At 46.3% G+C, this 24,765-nt stretch overlaps 1 protein-coding gene across 1 annotated transcript in view; it reads left to right on the forward strand.

The window, feature by feature from the left end:
• LOC115092174 overlaps positions 1 to 20,262 on the forward strand; it is a 77,802-nt gene extending 57,540 nt beyond the window's left edge. Inside the window, exon 9 of the mRNA XM_029602813.1 lies at positions 20,126 to 20,262. Within this exon, the coding sequence (XP_029458673.1) occupies positions 20,126 to 20,244 (119 nt within the window). The 3' untranslated portion in view covers positions 20,245 to 20,262. The remainder of the gene's footprint in view (positions 1 to 20,125) is intronic.
• The last annotated feature ends 4,503 nt before the right edge of the window (positions 20,263 to 24,765 follow it).

The following is a 24,765-nucleotide window of genomic DNA, read 5'->3' on the forward strand; positions in this document are numbered from 1 at the left end:
GTACCTAGTAGTAAGGCAAAGAGCCCGAAGGCCACACACACATGCACGGCAGAGCAGAGAGCCCGAAGGCCACACACGCACACAGGGCAGAGGGCCCGAAGGCCACACACACGCACACGGCAGAGCAGAGGGCCCGTAGGCCACACACGCACACAGTAAGACAGCGGACCAAAAGGCTTCACTCACACAGCAGGGCTGAGGGCCCGAAGGCCTCACTTACACAGCAGGGCAGAGGGCCCGAAGGCCACACACATACAGCAGGGCAGAGGGCTCGAAGGCCACACACATACGCAGGGCTGGGAGCCCAAAGACCACACACAGCGCAAGGCAAGGCAAAGCAGAATAGAAGGCCCGAAGACCACACACAGCGCAAGACAAGGCAAAGCAGGGTAGAAGGCCCGAAGACCACACACAGCGCAAGGCAAGGAAAAGCAGGGTAGAAGGCCTGAAGGCCACACACAGCGCAAGGCAAAGCAGGGTCCAAGACCACACGCACAGCAAAGCAAGGGAGGCTAGAGCAGGGAGCCCAGGCGAGCTCGATGCCGAAGCACCGAGGGAACTGCCAGGCAGGGTTATAAGGGGAAGTCCAGAACATAGAGAGAACAAGGAAGATGGACCAGCCCAGTCAGGAGAGCCTGCTCTTGAGGCGGTTGCACAGCAGCCATAGCTGTAACATATTCATATCCTTCAGCCTCTCCTCATAGATCTTCTGATACAGACCCCACACCATTTGGTCGCTTTTCTCTGGACCACCTTCATCCTGTCTTTATCCCACTTCAGATACAGACTCCAGAACTGAACACAATACTCCAAATGAGGCCTCACCAAGGACCTGTGCATGGGCATTAGCACCTCCTTTTTCTTACTGGTTATTCCTCTCTCTATGCAGCCCAGCAATCTTCTGGCTTTAGCTATTGCCTTGATGAATATTTTGCCATCTTCATCATTTTTTTATTTATTTATTTATTTGTATTTTTCTATACCGGCATTCACGGAGTTCGTATCATGTCGGTTTACATAAAACAAGGGGTGAGAAATACATTATAACGTAAATAACTAATAACATAAGAGTATACATTAAAAAGTAAAACAAGTGCATGGAAGAAAAAGTTACAATAAAACGGGGGTCATTCTAACTGGGATTAGAGTTAGAGGAAAGATAAAAAGTTTAACAAGAAGTAAAACATTGTAGTGATTGGTAGATAGTGACTGTTTCAGTTTAATAGGAAATGTTCAGTAATGCTTGGTAATCTTGCTTGGTAATCATGCTTGGTAATCCCTTTATTATTTTGGTCGTTCTTCTCTTTAACTTTTCTAATTCTGCTATATCTTTTTTGAGAAGTAGGTGGCCAGAACTGCACATAGTATTCAAGATGAGGTTGTGCCATAGAGGCATTATGATATTCTCTGTTTTATTCTCCATTATTTTCCTAATAATCCCTAACATTCTATTTGCTTTCTTGGCTGCTGCTGAACACTGAACAGAAAATTTCAACATATTTTCAACAATGACACCAAGATCATTTTCCTGAGTGGTGACTCCTAATGTGGCATTGTGTAGCCATAATTTGGGTTACTCTTCCCTAAGTGCATCACTTTGCACTTGTCCACATTAAATTTCATTTGCCATTTGCATGCCTGCACAATCCATTTCTTGCAATTTCTCACAATCCTCTTGTGATTTTGTTGTGGTTCTTCTGAAAATAGAATGCTTAAAGCCAAAACTGTGGAGAAAAGTTTTTTATTAATTGCTTTAAAATAATATAAATCTTAAACATTAATTTAAATAATAATATATCTTATGGAGAGGCAGACTGCCATGCAAGGTATTAAAACTCCCTCTCAAATGATTATACTGATAACAAAGCATTGTATATTTCCAACCCCTAAGCTAGGTTACATAATTGTCAAAATTTCTATGATTGCCTTTCTATTATAAACAAATAATCTAAATGGCTGTATGGTAATTTGCTCTCTTTCTCCAAGCTAATTAATCCTCATCTTATATGTAAATGTTTTCTTGGAATTTTGAGGCATTAGCAGCCTTATATTTGTTCTAAGAATGTTTTCTATAATCTTAGATGGAATGTCAACTGGCCTTGTTCTTGTTCTAGATACATTTCTATGATCTGGTAGTCTAGTTCTTTCTGTATTTTATCTAGCTTATAGAGTCCGACTGTCTAGATAAACAAGTACTAAGTTGTAACACAAATGTCATTTATTTAAAAATCATTTGTATACCAATTTTACAAAAATAATATTTGATCAAAATAGTTCACAATTAAACAAACATAATTTAAAAACAATAAAAGTAAAATAAATAAAATCTAAAAATAACCATCAACAAAATAATAACAATTATCAACTCAAAAGACATTAACATAAGTGCCTTAATAAACCACAATCAAAAAGTTAGGTAAACCAAGGGAGGGGAGGGAAGATGGAGGGACAAAGGAAAATACTAACAATATAAGGTAACAGTATGGGCCAGTGAGGATAGCGAGCTTATTGTCTTGTTAGATGTTGAAAAGCTTGCTGAAATAGATGGGTTATTAATGCTTTCTTAAATTCTTTGGTATGTGTTATGAGATTTATTTATTTAAACATTTTTATATACCGGCATTAGTTGTGAACATCATGCCGGTTTACAGTAAACGGGTTAAGCTTGGAAATTACATTTTAACAGGGAAGTCAAAACTGGGAGAGGGGGTAACAAGAAGTAGATGAGAAGAGAAAGGATAACAAAACTTGGTTCCTCAATGTGAGAAGAGAGAGGATAACAAAACATGGTTCCTCAAAGTGAGGAGAAAGAGTAGACGCAAAGTGGTCTACTTTGGAAACGGTGTGATAGCCTTTTATTCTGGGTAAGCTTGCTTGAACAACCATGTTTTCAATTTCTTTTTGAAGTTGTTCATACATGGTTCGAGGCACAGGTCAGGCGGTAGTGTGTTCCAATGATTTGGACCTGCGATTGAGAGTGCACGGTCACGTGTAGAAGAGAGATGGGCTGTTTTCAGGGAGGGCACAACTAGGGTGCCTTTTTTGGCCATTCTCGTGGGTCGACTGGACTGAGGAGTTGTGAAAGGGAAATCTAGCCAGTTGGAGTTGTGGGTGTGAATTGCTTTATGAACTATGGTGAGGGTTTTGTAGATAATACGAGAGGCTATGGGGAGCCAGTGTAGGTCTCTAAGGATGGGATTGATGTGGTCATATTTACGGGAGTTTGCAATGAGTCTCGCTGTAGCATGTTGTAACATTTGTAGTGGTTTAATGGTAGAGTAAGGGAGCCCTAGGAGTAGAGCATTACAGTAGTCTAATTTGGATGAGATGGTGGCCTGTATAACTGTACGAAAATCTTGGGTGTGTAGGAGAGGTCTGAGTTTTTTAAGCACATTAAGTTTGAAAAAGCAGGCTTTGAGTATGGAATTTACGTAGTTCTTCATACTTAATTGATGGTCAAGGAGAACTCCAAGGTCCCTCACAAATGGTTGTGTTGAGAGGAGGTTGAGTTTGGTAATATCAGACGGAGGAGGGGAAGAGGATGAGTGAGGGGAGATGAGTAGAAGTTCAGTTTTGTTTGTATTGAGGGCAAGATGGAGGTTAGTGAGCAGAGAGTTAATGGCTGTGAGGCATTTCTCCCAATGTTCTAGGGCGTCAGAGATAGAGTTCTGGATAGGGATGATGATCTGAACATCATCAGCGTAAAGGTAGAACTTAAGTTTGAGATCAGAGAGGAGTTGGCAGAGGGGGGTGATGTAAATGGAGTGAATCAGGTAAGGAGTGGATCAGGTAAGGAATTTCAAAGGAAAGGAGCTGCCATTGAAAATGGTCTTTTACGAGTAAACTTGAGTCTAGCAATTTTTACTGATGGTAGATCTAACAACATTTTTGATGAGGATCTTAAATGTCTTGCTGGTTTGTATATTCTTAAAGTTGTACAAAGCCATGTATAAGCAGGATTGTGAATAAGAGAATGGGTAATGGATAAAATTTTGTAGAGTACTCTAAATTTTACTGGAAGCCAATGAAGGGAATATAGAATAGGTGGTGACATGATTCTGCAGGAAGAACCAGAAAGAACACGAGCAGCTGTGTTTTGGACTAATTGTAATGAATGAATTGTAGTATCCGGTAATCCTAGGTAGAGTGCATTGCAGTTGTCCAACCCTGAAAAAATCAGGGCTTACAAAATGGTACGAAAGTCTCGAGTAAACAATAATGGATGTAGTCTTTTTAAAAGAGGAAGTTTAAAGAAAGATTTTTTTGTGAGAGCAGATATATGGATTTTCATCGATAAATCAGAGTTTATTGTTATTCCTAGACTAGAAGCCTGGTTTCGAATTGGAATAGAAATTCCATTGAAAATAAAATGAGATGGAGGACCTATAGTAGATTTGGAAAAGAAGTAACATAGACCAGTTCCGTTTTAGCTGGATTTAGTTTTAGCCTATTGTGCGAGAGCCAAGTACTAATAGTATTCAGATATAATGTGACCATAGAGAGGGTGAATGACCAAGAGTTTTATAGGGAACTAAAAACTGAATATCGTCTGCATAGTTTTAGAATTAAATATTCAGTGCTGAAAGAATATGGCAGAGAGGGAGAAAATAGATATTAAATAGAATTGGAGATAAAGCTGATCCCTGCGGCACCCCAGAGGAAATTGTATAATGATCTGAGGAATAATTATTGATCTATTAGAAAGAAAAGAAGAAAACCATTTCAAACCTATTGCTGAAATACCAATTGACTGTAAACCAGAAATTAGAATCTGGTAATCTATATTAATAAACGCTGCTGATATGTCCAAAAAAATCAATATGAAATCAATATTAGAGTCAAACCCACGATAAAGCATATCAAACGAAGATAACAAAAGGGTCTCAGAATGACCCTTTTGAAAACCATGCTGACAAGGGTTAGAAAGTCAGAAAGTTGAAGCAAGACTACCGATTCAATCAATTTTGATAAAGATGGTAACAAAGCAATGGGTCTGAGATTATCCAGGTCCATAGGATTTTTAGATTTATTTTTTACTATAGGAAGAACTGAAGTTTTTTTCAAATTGTCTTGAAAATGGCCTGATGCATGTTACACTTGTTACTGAGCTATTTACTGCCTATGATCAAAAATCAAAAACTTAGAACAGGAATAATGAATTCTTGTGTGACATGTCAAAAAGTGTTTCATTGAGACTAAGTGTTGCACCCGTCAGTCGCAGATGGCTGCAACCTCTCATGCTCACCTCTTTTCGCTGCACCATCAAATCTAGGACGAGTGGCAGCCTCTGCCAGTCACCGCCGCCCTCCCTGGCATTCCTGGGATGGATTGGGCACTGCCAACCGCCATCTTGCTTCTGGAGTCACATAGGCGTGTGCATGCATGGGCCAGCTATGTACACATCATGGCGGGAACCTCGGGGGCGTCCCTTCCGGATGATGTAGTTTCGCTACCTGTACTAAGCAGACCGGCTCTATGCACTGACGAGTTATCAAGGAGTTTCCTTGTTGCTGAATCCACTTCTCTTGGACTACCGGTTCCAGTTCCGGGCTTGCTGTGCGAAAGCTCTGAGTACCCGCTCCTCGGGGGCTCTTTCGCATTCCTAGGCTATTCGCTCCTCAGAGGGCCTTCCTGCCTTTGTTCTACTTCTCAGGACTTCCCTTGGAACCACGTCTCGTGAATACTTTCTTCGTACTTCAACTCTACCAAGCCTTGCTGGGATTCCTGCAGTGTACCCCGTGCCTCAGGCCACTAAACAGGTCCTCCTCAGCAGGATTCCGCTTCAACCATACCCTGCGCTGCAGATTACTACTGCCTTAACTTCTTCAGCAACCTTCTGAGCTTCCGTACCTTGGACTACCTCAGCATCACCATCATTGTACAGTCATCCTCAGCATAACCCATGCTGCGGGCCACTACTGGATTTGCATACCTGAGTTAATTGCTTCACCACTGAGAAGGCTGTTGGCGTACCCTGCGCTGTGGGCCACTACCCGGATCTACACACCTGAGGTATTTGCTTCACTACTGAGAATCAACCAGTTGACCTCTCGGCTGGACCTCTGCCTCAATGCCTGACAACTCAAACTCACCGCCACTTCACAGGTGATGCCCTATATGGCACTCCTTACCCTTGCTTGCACCTACACGTTTTATAAGTGATCCTGTTATATAGGGGCTTTCTGAATCAGTGCTGTATGCACTTTTCCCTGCAACCTACCTACTTTCCAGACGTAGTGTCCAAAACTACTTACATACTGTCTCTTTAGATGGGAAAGCCCTGGCATGGGGCATCACCTCTTTGGGAGCGTAATGATCCAATTCTCAAAGATTTGACCGGCTTCCTTGCTCTCTTTCATTCTGTTTTGACTTAAACAGACGTATTGATCGTCATCTGCGTGAGCGCTCGCAGGAGCTTAAAGCTTCCAAGAAGATGCCATCGGGGGTTCCTCGCTCTCATCCACCACCAGTTACCCAGACTATGCTGTACCCATTATTGAAGAAGAGGAACCCATGCAAATGGACCGCATCATTTATCTTCTAAAGAGAGGCGTCACCGGAAAAAGACTAGGCCTCTGCATGTACTGTGGACAACCTGGTCACGCTGTTCTCACCTGCCCTATCTGTCCGGGAAACTCGCAGACCTAGGATCCGCTGGAGGACTCCTCCTAGGTCTAACCTCTCCATCTCCTCCACTGACCCTCCACTGACCCTTCCAGTCTCTATTAATTCTGAAGCCCTTGAGTTCCACACATTAGCCTTAGTGGATTCCAGTGCCGGTGGGAACTTTATACTCAGACAACTCATGGAACACCTACGAATTCCCACTGTTCGGACACCCACACCACTGCTCTTGTCTTCTATCCATGGTGAGCCATTACCTGGTGAGGTCTCGTTTTCCACTCAACCTATCCATCTTCACACAGAGACCATTTCTTTTCTAGTCCTAGATAAGGCAATACATCCGGTGGTACTCAGATTACCATGGCTACAATTGCACACACCTCAATTTGACTGGAGTACCCTTCAATTATCCCAATGGGGGAAGTCTTGCCATGGGAAATGTCTCGAGGTGGTGACTCCTATGCCGTGCATGACCACCACCACATCTCTTCCGGGCCTACCTCCACAATAATCCGCCTATCAAGACATATTCTCTAAAGCAGCAGCAGACGCTCTACCACCTCACCGATCTTTTGACTGTGCCATCAATCTATTACCTGATACCGAGCCTCCCAGAGGAAGGGTTTACCCACTTTCTCTCTCAGAAACCACGGCCATGTCCTCCTATATACAAGAGAACTTGGTGAAGGGTTTCATTCAACCTTCTAAGTCTCCTGCTGGGGCTGGGTTCTTTTTTGTGGGCAAGAAGGATAGCTCCCTTCGCCCATGTGTAGACTACCGGGGCCTGAATAAGGTCATTATGAAGAATCGCTACCCACTGCCATTGATCTCTGAACTTTTTAATAGGCTCCAAGGAGCCAAAGTATTCACGAAATTGGACTTTATTCACATCTGAGGTATTACCCTGGGCATACCCCTTGCTCAAGAACCGTGTTTCAATTGCAGTCCCCACTCCACGGGTTCTGCTCAAGAACTGTTCTTTAACTGCAGTTCCCTCCTCCCCGGGTTCTTCTCTTTCTCCTCTATAATAAAGTCTCTCTTACAGCTGTGTCCTAAGCCTCTGAGACCGTGCCTACTGATGGTGAGGCCCACAGGGCTCCTCCCTGTGGGCGGAGTCATCTCTCACCTCGGCCCAGGGTTCACATCCATACCAAAACATAACACTAAGGGCCTATGTCATCAGCAAATGTATCACCTCATTTGTTGTTCCCATTTCCATGATCTTTATAAATATATTAAAAAGCAGTGACCCCAGAACAGATTCCTGGGGCACTCCACTATTTACCTTTCTCCATTGGGAATATTTAACATTTAACCCTACTCTCTGTTTTCTTTCTTTTAAACAGTTGGCAATCCACAACAGGACACTGTCACCTATCCCATTATTTTTTAATTTCCTACAAAGTTTATGAGGGACTTTGTCCAATGCTTTCTGGAAATCCAGATACAGTATGTCAACTGGCTCACCTTTATGTCCCCAAAAAAATGTAGTAAATTTGTGAGGAAAGACTTCCCTTGGTTAAATCCATGTTGGCTTTGTCCCATTAAACTATGCCTATTTATATGTTCAGCAAATTTGTTTTTTATGATAGTTTCTACCATTTTGCCTGGCACAGACGTCAGATTCGCTGGCCTGTAGTTTCCTGGATCACCCTTTAGTCCCTTTTTAAAAATTGACGATACACTGGCAACCCTCAAGTCTTCAGTAACCATAGAAATGTTACTGATAGTTTACAAATCTCCAATAGCAGGTGTGCAATTTCATTTCTCAGTTCTTTCAGCACTCTGGTCCAGGTGACTTGCTACTCTTTAATTTGTCAGTTTGCCCTAATACGTCTTACAGGTTCACTGAGATTTGTTTCAGTTCCTCTGAATCATTACCTTTGAATATCATTTCTGGCCTGGGTATATCTCTTATATCTTTCTCAGAGAATACCAAAGCAAAGAATTAATTTAGTCTCTCTGCTATGGCTTTGTCATCCCTAAGTGCTCCTTTTACCCCTTGATCATCTACTGGTCCAACTGACCCCTTTTGCAGGCTTTTTATCTTGAATATACCTGAAAAATTGTGCGGCTTCTGTGTGATGATGTAGTAGGGATGTGAATCGTTTTTTGACAATTTAAAATATCGTCCGATATTTTTTAAATAGTCATTAATTGTTAAACAGTGCGATACAATAGAAATTTCACCGATTTATCATGAAAAAATCGTTAATCGGGTTAGTGCACACTAACGGGAGTTAGGACACAACTTAAAAACCCACTCCGACCCTTTAAAACCGCTCCCTTAGCCTCCACCACCCTCCAGACCCCCCCCCAAAAATGTTTTAAAATTACCTGGTGGTCCAGCGGGGGTCCCGGGAATGTTCTCTCGTGCTCAGGCTGTCGGCCAATAAACAAAAAACCCACCCTGACCCTTTAAAACCGCTCCCTTAGTCTCCACCATCCTCCTGACCCCCCCCCCCCCAAAACGTTTTAAAATTACCTGGTGGTCCAGTGGGCCCCGGGAGTGATCTCCCGCTCTCGGGCTGTTGGCTGCCACTAATAAAAATGGTGCCGATGGCCCTTTGCCCTTACCATGTGACAGGGTAACCGTGCCATTGGCCAGCCTCTGCCACATGGTAGGAGCACTGGACGGCCGGCACCATTTTTAAAGATGGCGCCGGCCGTCCAGGAAACTCGCAGACCTAGGATCCGCTGGAGGACTCCTCCTAGGTCTAACAAAGGAGCAAAACTTTTATAGTTTTCTGTTTTGCATTGACACAAAAAGGTTGATTGCTGGAAGTCCCCATCAGCTGTTGGCTGATGCAGAGAAATTCATGTAGTCAAAACCTCTGTTGAGGTGATCTGCTAATGTGTTGGTAAAATCCCTGGAAGTCAGATTGCTTGCAGGAGAACAGTGCATGCAAAAGGTGATATTTACCAATAAACTTGTCACACCACTACATCATAGAGATGTGAATCGGAACCGGAATCGGTTCGGTTCCAGTTCTGATTCAAATCGTGCATTTTTTTTCGTCCGGCCCGATCGTTTTTTTTTTTTATCGGCTGCGCCCGATCCGATAAACAAAAAACCCACCCCGACCCTTTAAACCGCTCCCTTAGCCTCCACCACCCTCCCGACCCCCCAAAAACGTTTTAAAATTACCTGGTGGTCCAGCGGGGGTCCCGGGAGTCTTCTCTCACGCTCAGGCTGTCGGCCGATAAACAAAAAACCCACCCCGACCATTTCTCTTCAGCCCTACAAAAGGGGTCAGCCTTCAGTTCCTCTTCACCTTCACAAGGAGTTGGTCATGGAGTCAGACCTCTCCTGGATCTTGAGTTCCAGCTCTTCCTTCCAGGAGTCCTCAGTGATCCTTCTTCACTTCTTTAAGGTACTCTGTTCCTCGTCGTCTTCGTCCATGGTTCCTGAACCTTTGTCTTGATTTTCGTTCCATGTCCTGGTCTCTCGACAGATCCTGTTCTCTTGTCTTCAGATGTCCTGATGTCTCCATGTCCAGACGTCTCCTTGTTTCCGGATGTCCAGTCATTCCCTTGTCTTCGGATGTCCAGACGTCTCCGCCCTCTGATGTCTTCATCCGTCATGTTCCAGATGTCCCTGTGGTCCTCTTCCCTAGAGGTCCCTGATGTCCCGATGCCTTAGATGTCCAGATGAACTGATGTCCTTTTGTATCCGATGTTCTACGTTCCAGTCCTGATGTTCCAAGTCTCCAATTTCCAAATCTTGACCTTGATGTGCTGAGTTCCAAGTCCTGATTTTGATGTTCCAAGTTCCAATTCTCAAACCTGACATCCTTCGTCCAATCCTGTTCCTAAAGTACCATCAGTTCCTGGCTCCGGGTTCAGCTTCATTTGCCCCGGACCTCGTCTCCAACTGACCTTTTTTGGGAGTAAATCCGTTCCTATCCGGTGTCCGTTTCTGGTGGCTGGTCTCTCTGTCTTTGAGCACTGCCCGGATTCCTTCCTTTATCCTGAGCCTCAGTCTTGTTCTTGTTCCACTCTCCGCATGGTCCACGACCAGCCTCTTCAGGTTGTGTAGAGTGCACCACGGGTCCGCGACCAGCCCACGTCGGCTATGTAGGGTACGCTGAGGGGCAGTGCCTGTCTAAGTCTCTGAGTATCCTGAGTCCTTGTCCTTGCTCCTTCCAAGTTCCAAGTCTTCGTGTTAGCCTTTCCAAGTCCAAGTCTTCATGTGAGCCTTTCCAAGTTCCAAGTCCTCGTCCAGTTCCTTCCAAGTTCCAAGTCCTCATCTGAGTAACCGGAATCCTTTCCTCAGTCTTATGTCTGGTTTTCCTCCACGCCTGAGCAACTTGTGTCTGAGTCCCAAGTTCCAAGTTTCAAGTGTCATCGTCTCGTCTGAGTTCCAAGTTCCAAGTATCCTCGCCTTGTTGAAGTCTTAAAGCCTAGTCCAAGTCCGAGGTCCCGTGTTGTTCCTAGTTCTAGTACCATTGCCTGTCCTTGACCTCTGTCTGTCCTTCCGCATCTGCCGCTCCCTAGTGGCAGGTCCGAAAGGGCTATTGAGTGGCTGAAGGGCTATCCCAGAGACCAGCATTGCATGGCTGGTTCTCTACTGGTGCGTGCAGGTTTGGCAGAGCTTATAGTGGTGGTCAGCCCACTCCTCCCTTGCTTGGACATATCTTGCCTGCCATGGTGCTTCCACGAAGCTCCCCTCTGCAGTCGCGTCGTGGTCCAAGGGCACACATCTCCCCAGAATTGGGAGCGCTCCCTAGCGCTTCCTCCCACAGATTCCAACAGGACCTCAGGAACTTGGAAGACTCGGACAAAGACTCATGGAACTTGGAAGATTCAGACAAGGGTTCAGGTTACTCAGAAGACTCAAACGAAGACGCACGATATTCAGAAGACTCAGACAAGAATTCAGGATACTCAGAAGACTCGGATAAGGATTCAGGTTACTTGGAGATCTCAGGCAAGGATTCAGGACTCAGGCGAAAGTACTGGATGAGAACTGTATCGCAGCACACTCTACACAGCCGCCCATGGCTGGTCGTGGACCACGCTGAACATGAAGCAGAGACTCCAGGCAAAGAAATGGAACTTGAGACTGGAACATGACGAAGATTCAGTAGAGGCCTGCACCAGGGCGCACCCTGGTGCAGGCCCTGGTGCAGGCCTATGGCTGGTCGTGGACCACGCTGGAGCGGAGCAGGTTCTGGCAGAGTTCTGGGCATGGATGGAAGCAGGCACAAAGAACTCTGAAGACTGGGACAGGATTCAAGACTCAGGATTCAAGACTCAGGATTCAGAAGCAGGCATTAAAAACAGGAGTCTTCCGGAGGCTTGTGCTGCAGGCATGAAGACAGGCCTTGCCATGAAGTGCCCTACACAGACCCCCATGGGCTGGTCACGGACCACGACGGTGGCACACCAGGAAAGGTTGATGCAAGGAATCTGGGAACTGGTTGCAGAGGCGAAGACATCAGGACCAGGACATCAGGAACACAGAACATCAGGACATCTGGAGATCTGGAACATCAGGACATGGAACAGGCGACGAAGGAGCTCCGACGAAAGACAAGACCAGGAGCATCAGAACGAGGAGACCAGGAACACCAAGAACATGGAATGAAGAGCCATCTAGACAAGTGAAGACCACAGAAGACCTTGACCGGCGAGGAAGAAATGGACAACCATGGATTCTGGCAGCGGCTAGGCTGCAAAGGTGAGGGCGTCTTAGGGCGGCACCAGGCCAGAAAGATCAAGGCAGTGGCGGTGGCAGCTCCTGCCGCCAGAGATGGAGTTGGCGGCAGCGGCCTCCAGAGAGGCGGCCTGCAGAGAGGCGGACCCAAAAAACAAAAAGGTAGGCGATCTATAAAAGCCGTGAGGAAGTAAAAAAGAAATAGATGCCTGACGTCCATCAATTAAAATTTATTTCAAAGGAGACAATAAAACACTTTATAAAAGTCTGATTCAGGCCGAGTTTCGCTCCTGTTTTGGAGCTGCTTCAGGGGCTGAAATATGTAAATATTTCAGGGGCTGAAATATGTAAATAGTTTAAATTAACACAAATATAGACACTGATAAAAAACATATAAATAAATAACCATATAAATAAAGAATAAATCACATAAAACTCATATCATGGTGACATATAAAAAGACATATAATACAATTATAATAAAAATGTAAAAAGTTGAATAAATATCAAAATTAATATAAGAAGTGATGCAGAGATATCAAACAAGAATAAAATTAAGTTGCAAATTTAAGGTTAAAAATCTAGAGGTTCTAGCCAAAAATGTTATATATACATAAAGGGGTAGATTTTATAACATGCGTGCGCAGTGTACATGTGCGAGCACTACCTGGCACGTGCACATGTACACCCGATTTTATAACTTGTGTGCGCCGAGCCGCACTGCCTTCCTCCGTTCTCTCCCCCTAATCTAACCTTCCCACCCCTTCCCCTAACCTTTCCCCCCCAGCCCTACTCTTACCCCCCCCCCCCCCCAAAATCTTTATTTCACCTTTTGCACCTGCCTGGAAGCAGGTGCAAGTTGTGGGTGCCGGCAGCCTGCCAGCACGTGATCCTTTGACACAGTAGCAAATGGCTGCTGTGTCAGAGGCCTCTGGCCCCACCCCTGCCCCACCCCAGACCACCTAGGACCGCCCACACCCCGCTCACACCCCACCCCTTTTTGCAAGCCCCGGGACTTACACGCATCCCGGGGCTTTACACGCGTCGCCGGGCCTTTTGAAAATAGGCCCGGCGCGCGCAGGACCGATTATGCTCGTAACCCTTTTAAAATCCGACCAAAAGTGTACATTGGCAATAGATTAAAACATATATTGGATAGAAGCATAGACTAAAAACTCTATGAATGATGTCAGGGTGAGCGATAATAAAATTTATAAAAGTCCTAATAAAATGATGCTTTACCTTAATGTGCTTTATATGAGTTATGCTGTTTAGCTTGAGGGAATAGGATGGCACTGTGAATGATCACTCTTGAAAGTGAACTTACTATGTGGTATCAGAGGGGGAGAATTTATGAAAAAAATGATACCTTAATCAGATTTCCAGAGTCACTGGATGCAATGTCTAGGAGCAGCTGATAATAGAATAAGAACATTAATCAGCATGGATCGTAATGTACAGCTTAATGGAGTAGGATGATACTGTGGAAGACAAATGTATGGTAATTTTTAGAATGAGTTTACTGCAGAATGTATAAAAAAGACCCAAAATAAAGAGTGATGTACTTTTTGCTCTTACTGTCAGTTTTACAGTATTGGATGAACTGTGCGACATGAGGTGATACTGGAATGAGAATATTGTTTAATGAGGTGAAGTACAGATGAGGAAACTATATTTAAAAAAATAATTTTTAATAAAGATGTACCTATTATTTTTCAATAAAACCGGTTATATGCTAATGATGAATTGTCTGTAGTTGTTTCTTTGATAAAACCAACGAGGTATCATTCTGCAGTAAACTCATTCTAAAAATTACCATACCTTTGTCTTCCACAGTGTCATCCTACTCCATTAAGCTGTACATTACGATCCATGCTGATTAATGTTCTTATTCTAATATCAGCTGCTCCTAGACATCTTAAAAAATGGTGCGGGCCATCCATTGCTCCTACCATGTGACAGGGGCCGGCCAATGGCACCGATAGCCAATGTCACATGGCAAGGGCAAAGGGCCATCGGCGCCATTTTGATTAGTGGCAGCCGATGGCCCAAGAGGGGGAGATCGCTCCCGGGACCCCCGCTGGACCACCAGGAACTTTAGGCAAGTTGGGGGGGGCAGGAGGATAGGGGATTGTAATTAATTAAATCTGAAGGGTTGGGGTGGGTTTGGGTTGTTTTTTTTAATGCACCCTTTCTCCCCCCCCCAAAAACAATAAGAAAACCATACAAAATTTCGTGGGTTTTCCTATCGTTTCAGGAACCTCCCGAAACTGCGACGAAATAGGAAATATCGTCTATATTTCCTATTTCGTCGCAAACGAATGCACATCCCTATCTGACACTGTAAAAAAGCCTTGGCTTACTAAATAAGAAGGACTCAGTCACATTGTCAGGCTTCTGAACTATTCTTCTCTTACGATCTTAATAGACTTGGCATAGCAGTGGCCAAATGTACATTGTCCAACTGGCTAGCAGACTGCATTGCACATTGCTAAAGGTAGGCAGACCTACAAATTACAGATGCCATCAAGGTGTTATATTTTTGTAAGGATGTGAACCCTGGCCGAGATGAGAGATGTCTCCGCCCACAGGGAGGAGCCCTGTGAGCCTCACCGTCGGTATGCACGGTCTCAGTGGCGTAGGACACAGCTGTATGATAGAGACTTTATTATGAAGGAAGGAAAAGCAGAGCCCGCAGAGCGGGAGATGCAAATAAGTACAGTTTTGAGCAGTGGGGTATACCCAGGGTGATACCACTGATGTGAAGATCCGGTAGTGGCCCACAGAGCGGGATACACCAGGAAGTCCCTTCAGATGAGTGTAGATTACCTCAGATGTGCAGATCCAGTAGTGGCCCGCAGAGCGGGGTATGCCGAGGATGTCTGTACTGAAGATGATGATGATGAGATAGCCTGAGGTGCAGGAACCCGGAAGTGAATCCTGTAGCTGGTGTGGCAATACCCTGCAGCACAGGGTATTGCCACACCTCTTCTACTGAAGAGGAAATGGTAGTGGCCCGAGGCATGGAGTACACCGCAGAGAACCTTCAGTAAAGCTAGTATCATTGAAATCTGTAGTAAAGTACTCACAAGTAGTTCCAGGAGAGTGTCCCGAGAACTGGGTCAAGTAGTAGTCCAAGGCAGAAAGGCCCTCCGAGGAGCGGATAGCCAGGAACGCGGAAGGCCCCCAAGGAGCGGGTACCCAGAGCGTCCACACGCCAAGAGAGGAATCTGGAACTAGAAGTCCAAGAATGGAGTGGATTCAGCAAAGAGGGAACTCCTTACTAACTCGTTGAAGCAAAGGGTCGGTCAGCTTAAGTACATCAGCGAGTTGACATCATCCAGAGGGGACGCCCCCGAGGTTCCCGCCATGATGTGTACAAAGGAGGCCCTTGTGCGTGCGTGCGTGCGCCTTAGGTGATTCCGGAGACAAAATGGTAGTCAGCAGCTCCCACGCAGTCCCGGGAACACTGGGGAGGTTGGCGGTGGCCGCCATTCTTCCTAGGATTGACGATGCAGAGAAAAAGGAGGTGAGCATGAGTGGTCGCAGCCGTAACACAAGATTTATTAAGTTAGAGCTATGGCTACATCAATGGCTCATCTGCAAGCCAAACCACTTGAAGATGAGCCACTGATGTAGTCATGGCTGCTATATGGTCATCAGTGCACAGCTTTGCGTCCCATTACTATCTGGACTATCTCTCAAAGAGTGACAGTAAACTCAGATAAGTAGTTTTGCATAGCCTGTTCATCCAGTAGTGTACTGTCCACAGTGAGGTCCAGGTTGCTTATTCAGTAAATGCTCTGCTGCAATCCTCAGCTTGGGATGCCCCACTTGTAATGGTTAATTCAGCCCTGCTTATCAATGGAAAAAGCAAGTTTGCTTAATGATGTTTTCCTTAGAAAACAGTATGAATTAGACATACTAAATATCTGCTCACCTCCCTGGAGAGTGAATATCCTAGTTAGAAAGCTCTCAAATCAACTGAGGGGTCTCATGAGCAACAGTCAAATAAGAATTCCTGCACATGCTCAATAGAGCAAAAGCTCTACTAGCTAAAAGAAAGAGATCTATTGAGTGCTGTCGGATGATGTCACCTACATGTAATGGCTAATTCATCCTGCTATCTATGGAAAAAAATGTTTATCACTCCCCCTCCCCCAAACCCATACATTTTCAGGCTAAGGTCAATCCTCCAGTGACCAGCTATTTGTTGTGACTTCCTTCATTTTTCTTTCATCTATTTTTGTTGACGTTGCTCTCCCCAATTTTTCCATTCATGTGCAATCAGGAGTAGTCACATTCTACAACCAGTTTCACCCATTTTTCCTGGTTCCTTCCCATATGTTTTTAAATGACACTTTCACCCAGTGCACCTCACTCAAATCTAACATAGCCTCAAACCTTCAGTATTTTGTTAGAACCTCTTGTATTTTTGTCCCATAATTCCAGATTTTAATTGTTGCGGCTAGACTGCTGTGAGGGTAGATGGTGGACCCTTGGGCCGGCCTACTGGAGAGGATAGGGCAGGCCGGGAGGCGGAGACACAGTCTGACAGGGTTTCACCCGGGGTCTGGGACCCCCCGGGAGGAGCCCATAGGGGCCCGGGCCCTTGGGACTTAGGAGCTGCTGTGAAAGTTCAGATAGGCTGATGCGTAGGGAAGGCAAGAGGCCTAGCAGCAGCAGAGGCGGCTCAAGGATTGCCAGAGAGTCACAGCGATAAGCCAGGTCAGGAAGTGGGCCCAGAAGGTACACTGGGGTCAGCGCAGGCAGACAAGGCAAGAGTCCTTGGCAACCCGGGTAGGGCTGACTGCAGGCTGAAGCGGGGTCGAAGGTTAACTTGGAGGCACAGCAGACCGCAGGCTGCGGCAAAGTCAGAGCAGGCAGCGGGCTGTAGCGGAGTCAGAAGCAAACCGGAGTCAAGGCAGGCAGCGAGCTGAAGCGGAATCAGAAGCAAACCGGAGTCAAGGCAGGCAGCGAGCTGAAGCGGAGTCAGAAGCAAACCGGAGTCAAGGCAGGCAGTGGGCTGAAGCAGAGTCAGAAGCAGGCCGGAGTCAAGGCAGTAAACTGGAAGACGACAGGAAACACAACTGGAAGCAACTAGTCAGTTGGGAACCTCGTTGCAAGGCGTTTAGGGAATGACTGAACGCCGGTTATATCGGGCGCAGAGCGTGACGTCAGCCGCGAGGGCGGGGCCGGGCTTCCGGGAGCTGGGCGCACAAGTAGGGCATCCTTGCGCACGCGCGAGGCCGGCGAGAAACAGGCCCACAATGGTGTCTGCCACGTGGGAAGTGCACGAACAGATGATCCCCCGGAGCCTGGGCTTGGCGGAATCCTGCGGCTGCCGGAGCGGAGGTAGGCGGGCTTGAGCCCGATCAGGAGAGGGGCGGTCGGGACCGCAACATTACTGGCATAGCAAACATTTGCAGTTTCTGCGAATGCATACATGAAGTAATTTTGTAACTGTCTGCATTTGTGCAAAGTCTGTGGAGACTTCCCCCCCCCCAGAATTTGCACTAAGGAGTGAATTTTCCAAAGGGTTCCATGCATAAAATGAGCATATATGTGCGTGATTAGCATGTACGGTTTACAAAATACTAGCATTAATCTCCACTGGTTCACTTAAGCACACAAATACTGTACCATGGACAGGTTTGTAATTTGGGCTCAAATTTTCGACAGAAAAATACGTGTGCTTTCCCTTTAAAAATTATCCTACATTGAGATCCTAAAATTATTGACGAGGAGGATTTGTGACTTATTTGATTAAGTTTCATGCCTCATTCCTCCCGGAAAAGGAAGGCCAAGGAGCGCTCAGCCTCAAACGCTTCAGTGGTCAAGCCTATACTGGGTCCTATGGATGCACATATCCTCCGAAGGATAAATAATAAGGAGGTAGAGAGCTCGCTGAATGCTATGAGGGGAGAAGAAGAGCCCTCAAACGTTTTTGATCCATCTTTATCAACCCTCTCCTCCGAGGGGAGATCAATACCACCAAATCCAGCTGATAGATTCCAGATGGAGAGTGGCTCAATCGGACTACCCATAGAGGAGGGCCAGATTGAACCTCTTTTGAGGTAAGTAACCCATCTTGAAGAACAGAGGGAGCAAATTACCAACTTAGGAGTGGGGAAAAACTCCGTTGGAGCAACTAATGATGATCAGGGTGTGGGCCCAACTCTGCCTTCCTATATCCAATTTCAAGAATTGGTAAGACCTCAGAACTTTACTATGGAATTAATTTGGGAAGCTATCAATGCTTTGAATAAAAACATGGGGACACAAATGTCAAATTTATTTGGTAAGATGAAGGAGGTAGAAAGTAGAACAATTAAGATTGAGAAAGATAATTTACAGTTAAATTGTGATGTGAAATCTGTAAAGAATGAGATTAGAAGAATTAATGATTTACAATGTAATATGATTAAAGATAATCAAAACATACATTATAAAACTGAAAATTTAGAAAATGTTTCAAAATCTAAGAATATTCGTTGCATTAATTTCCCGAAATCTGTTATTTCAACGCCAATTCAACGTTGGAGGAGGTACTTAATGGAGGTATTAGTTATACCAGAAGCTACATTACCTATTCTTTCAAAAATATATTTTCTTCCCCCATTGAAGAAAACCTCCGAAACTGTCTTGGTTGAAAATATGCAACAATTAAAACCGATTTCTGGTGATTTAAATCTTAATATTTCTGAGATGTTAGAAAAATCTGAAACTGAGTTGGTGATTCCAGCAACACTTCTTGTCACCTTTATGTTGGAGTCTGATAAGGATTGGATCTTTAAAAAATATTTTCAGAATAGAACAAAAGAGTTTATGGGCTGCAAAGTCCAGATATTCCCTGATTTATCTCGTCAGACTCAGAAACGAAGAAAACAATTTTTGTAGCTGAGACCCCAGGCACTTCAACTTGGTATGTTTTTTATCTTGAAATATCCTTGTAAATGCTTAATTATATATTTCAACAACCAATTCATCTAACCAATTTTTTAGTTGAGAAAGGAAAGCCATTGATGAGCTCATCACCAGACACATCATGAAGCGCTCAGAATAGGAGTTTTGATCTCCCAATAACTAAAATAATTATCCTATAGTCAATTTCATTATATAGGTTATGCATTTATTGTATAATTTTACTTGGAATAGTGTAAAGGATCTCATTTGAGGGCTTGATTGACAGGAATGATTTTTCTGATGTTAACAGGGTAAATATATAATTGTAATCATAAATCATTTCTGTATACTATATTCAGGTAAATACTGCTTGATGTATTAATTATAAAACTTAATAAATATTAAATTAAAAAAAAATTATCCTACATAAACTACCCACACACCTGCTCATTTGTGCTGGTAATTTTATTCAGGAGAAAAAATGTGCATTCCCCAGGAATACCTTTGCTGACTGCAGGTAGAAGTACTCACACACCACTCAGCTACGTATACATTCCCCATTGATAGGTTAGGCAATTTTTAGAAAGCCAATTTCCATGGATAAAGCACTGGTTTACTTGCAGAAATGGCTTTTAAAATTACCTTCCCTATGTTTTTGAGACTCACAATCATAACCACAGCAAAGTGCCTGAAAAGCCTCCAGTATCCTGCTGAAATCCTTAGAAGATACAATGATTAAACGAAAATTATGGCATTAGAAAAGAGGAGAAAAACAATAAAGCACAAATTGATACCAGGTGGAAAGTGCTTGGTAGAGAAAGCATTAGAGAAGAAATGGAGAAGAGTTGTTAAAATGGCAAATAAACTGATTTTAGGATTAATATTGAACGTCGGTCTTCTGTAGATGCTCTATATCTTCTTCTCTTTGGTTTTTAGTGGGTAAGACATATGCTGAACCAGATTTCACTATTGTTTACATTCGGGATGAGGATAAGGATGAAGTATTTGAAGAGAGTTCAGAATGTATCTCTGTCTTCGATGACTCAGATTCATAAAGCAAGACGTACAGCCTATCATCATTTTGGTACTGATATGATAAAGATCTATTTGTTTCTCCTCTGTTATTTTAAGATCTTATTGTTGACTTTTCTTTAATGATAATGCACTGAAAATAGAACACTATTCTAATTCCATCTGTGGTCGAAATATTTAAATGATAAGTTTCCATTTTACATTAGCTTTAATTATTTGAATGAAAGAAAGTATATGGCCAAGGCTGAAAATATGACACAAAAGCAGCTAATGAACGTATAGGCGATAGCTTTGTAACATCACATACAATTTTACAGTGGACTTACACACATATATCTTTGAAAATTATCCTGGCAAAATTACAAGCACATAACTACACCTGCTGTTTAGTGCATGCGGTCTTGCTGACAAATTTGCGTGCATACTTTTTACAATAAAAAAGTATGTGCATAAATCCCAATCCCCGCCCAGACAGCAGCGCTAGGAACATCTCTGTGTGTTGTGGAGCGCTAGGAGAGCGATCCCACTCCTGGGAGATGTGTGTGCCCTTGGGCCGCGGCTCGACGTCAGAGGGGTCTGGAGAGGTGCCGCTGGAGGCGTGGCATGCCCGAGCATGGGCTGGATGGAGGCAAGCTGGAGTGAAGACTGGAAGACAGGCCCTCCTCCGGACCTGCACGCTTCGGAAGACCCAACAACGCAATGTTGGTCTTGTGAACAGTCCTCCGACCGTTCCCAGCCCTTTCGGACCTGCCGCAGGGTACGGCACGAAGTGGCAGGCCAGATGGAGGCCAGGGCAGCGAAGACTGGAACATGGATTCAGACGAGACTCAGGAACGATATGGACTCAGGCATAGACGTGGATTCAGGCATAGACGTGCAGGATCCTTAGACGTGGACTCAGGCAAAGACGTGGACTCAGGAACGAGGGCTGAAGGATGCATAGACATGGACTTAGGCACAGACGTGGACTCAGGAACGAGGTGCAGGATGCATAGACGTGGACAGGCACAGCCGTGGACTCAGGACTGGATGCACAGAGGTGGAATCAGGAACGAGGGCTGAAGGAAGACATGGGCACCGTCCCTCAGGGCGCCCTACTCAGACCACCCGCGGGACTGAGTCGCGGACCACCCTGCCTCATGCGCGCCCTACTCAGCCCTGGAAGGCTGGTCACGGACCACGCTGAGAGCGGGAGAGCACAGGAAAGAGGAAGCACGTTTGCTGCACTTCTGGCAGCTCAAGGCAAGGATACGCTGCACTCCGGGCAGCTCAAGGCAGGTAAAAGCATCAGGATCAGGAACAAGGATTAGGACAGACCTCAGGGCTGGAACAAGGACATCTGGAACAGTAGGTAACATCAGGACTGGAACATGGATACTGGAACAGGAGTCACATCTCAGGGCTGCAACATGGAACTGGAACAGTAGGTAACATCAGGACTGGAACACAGGTACTGGATCAAGAGACAGACCTTGAGACTGGAACGGCAGGCAGACATCAGGACTGGACGAGGAGCTCCAACAGGTAACAAGAATCACAGGACCTTGCAGAAGGCTGGAACACGGACGACTTCCTGGAGCGAAGGATCTCAGGAGTGACCAACTCCTTGCGAAGGCAAAGACAGACTGAACGCTGATCCCTTTAGTAGAGCTGAGGTGGACAACGCCCAGGGAGGGGTCAGCAGGGGGCCACACCTGGCTGGCCCTTGAAGAGGAGCAGAGAGGCGCGCGCCCGCACCATAGGAGGCTGGAGAGAAGAGCTGGAAGCTGGTGGCGTCCTCAGCCATGTGGAAGGCCCAGGGAAGCCGTGGAGCAGCCCTGGACTGGAGCTGGGTGAAGGCAGGTCACTGGAGCAGCTCCCAGCCGCAAGGACTGAAGCAGGAAGAAGCAGAGAGAGGTAAGGCTGGCTGCAGGCACCGGCAGAGAGAACAGAGAGCTGCAAGGACTGAAGCAGGAGAAGGGCTGACTGCAGGAACGGCTCATGCCGTGAAGACAGCCCCAGGAGGAGAGGTAAGACTGCAGGCAGAGTAGAGAGCTGTAGCAGGCTGCAGGCACTGGCAGGGACGGCTTCCCTGCTAGGCAAGGACCCGGGCTGAAGCAGGTACTGGCAAGGACGGCCTCCCTGCTGGCTGAAAGGTCCCGGGATCGCAGCAGTACGTTGGGGGAAGGCAGAAACAGGAGCAGAGGAGCCAGCCGCATGGCAACAGCTGCGAGGACAGCCCCAGCTGATTCAGGGAGAAAGAGAAGCAGCAGCGTCAGCAGCCCGACTGGCTGTGAGAAGGTAAGAGCTTGCCCACGCTCCTCGCGGGCAGGGTCGCAACATCTGTGTGCATAATTTTACATGTATATTAGTAGTACTGTTTTCTCAAAGGTCATTGTTGCGGCCCTGGTCACTAGTATCGCGACCGGGTTCTTACCTTTTAACCGCGCTAAGGCCTGCGACGAGGTCTGGTGTTTTTCAGGCCTGCCAGGCCTCTCCGTGGCGGCGTTTCCATGAGGGAGATGCCGCCGAGCTCCGATCCTGACTCCGCCCCCCCTTAGGCACACGCGCGCGCGCGCACGAGGAAGCCTTTTAAAGGCACAGCTGCACGGAGTCCCGGCCAGCCACCTAGATGACATCAGACGCCAGCAGGGTATTTAAACCTGGCGTCTGACTAGGGAAATCGCCTTGCAACAGGGTTCACTCCTTGGAGTCACTAGTTGCCTTGAGTTCCTGTGTTCCTGCCTTGATTCCTGTGTTCCTGCTTCAGTTCCTGTGTTCCTGCTTCTGGGTCGGTACTTCAGCTTCAGTACCTGGTTCTTGATCTTCGGACTGTCTTCCTGGCCTCGTCTTCAGTACGTCTTCATTCTGCTGTCCTGCCTGCCTCGACCTCGGACTGTTCTACGGACTACGTCTGCTCCGGGAGACCTCTCCTAAGCCCCAGGCTCCTCCTGGAGGGACCACGGGCTTCCCAGGGTGAAGCTCTTGCCCGGTCTCCCGGTCCCGAACCGCCTCCCGGCTAGTCCTCACAGCAGTGGTCCACCCACTGCCATTCTTTCATCTTCACGGCCAGCTCAAGGGGTTCACCTCTCCAGTGATACAGTTCACCACAGTTTGCAAGGCCATGGACCCGGCGGACATCTCGGGACTGCAGGCCATTCCAGGAATGGCTCAGTGTTTACAACAACAGCAACACTGCCTGGACGTACTGGCTGCGACTGTAGAGCGGCTGGCTAACCGCCTAGATGCGGTGCCTCCCGAGGCACCACCCACACTTCCGCAGGTACCTGCCATGGAAGTGCCCGCACCAACCCAGCTACCGGCTCCACTGCGCTACTCCGGTGACACCAAGACCTGTCGAGGGTTTTTGAATCAGTGCTACATCAGATTCTCGCTACTCCCAGGCCAGTTTCCCTCCGATTCAGTGAAAGTCACTTACATACTGTCCCTGCTGGATGGAAAAGCACTAAGTTGGGCCTCTCCCATGAGGGAGCATAATGACCCGCTGTTGAGTAATCTGCAACAGTTCATAAGTAATTTCAAGCAGGTGTTTGATGAGCCAGCACGGCTATCTACGGCCACGTCCGAGCTACTGCAACTTCAACAGGGGTCTCGATCGTTGGCAGATTATGCGATCGAGTTTCACACCCTCGCCACGGAGGTCGGATGGCGTAACGACTGTTTGCGAGGAGTCTTCCTGGAGGGGCTATCTGCTCGCATTAAGGATGAGTTGGCTGCCAGGGACATCCCCGATGACCTAAACAGCGTTATTGACCTAGCTGGGCAAATCAACTGCCATCTTCAGCAAAGGGCCAAGGAGGGATGGCCTCCGCGTAGGTCGGTATCTTTGGTTCCAGCCTTCTCGAGACCCATGACGTCACATCCAGGTCATCTGCATCTTCTTCCGACTTGTCGGCAGAGGAGCCCATGCAGCTGGGATGCACCCCACTGTCTGCTGAGGAAAGGCGTCAACGTCGAGTGTTGGGGCTATGCTTGTACTGCGGGAACAAGGGCCACTTCCTGGCTCAATGTTAGGAGCGCTCGGAAAACAACAAAGCCTAGGTGCAACTGAGGAGCTACTCCTAGGCTGTGTTAATTCTGCTCCTCAATGTACGGTCCCTGTGACTCTTGAATACCCAGGGGGATCGTTCTCTACTCTAGCATTCGTTGAATCCGGGGCAGGAGGGAACTTTATCCTGTCTGATCTGGTGCAACAGCTTCAGCTACCCATTCACTCTCGTAATCCACCCATATGGATCACCTCTATCTGGGGCACAGTTCTGCCTGGGAGTATCTCTGTCTCCACCGCTCCATCACCTTACAGCTACTACATTCGGAGCGAATATCCTTCTTGGTCCTGGAGAAGGTGGTGCACCCGATAGTCCTAGGATTACCGTGGCTACAAAGACACTCTATTGTTAAGAACATAAGAACATAAGAAAATGCCATACTGGGTCAGACCAAGGGTCCATCAAGCCCAGCATCCTGTTTCCAACAGTGGCCAAGCCAGGCCATAAGAACCTGCAAGTACCCAAAAATTAAGTCTATTCCATGTTACCATTGCT

Source organism: Rhinatrema bivittatum, chromosome 1 (assembly GCF_901001135.1).
Source record: "Rhinatrema bivittatum chromosome 1, aRhiBiv1.1, whole genome shotgun sequence".
Classification (NCBI taxonomy): Eukaryota; Metazoa; Chordata; class Amphibia; order Gymnophiona; family Rhinatrematidae; genus Rhinatrema; species Rhinatrema bivittatum.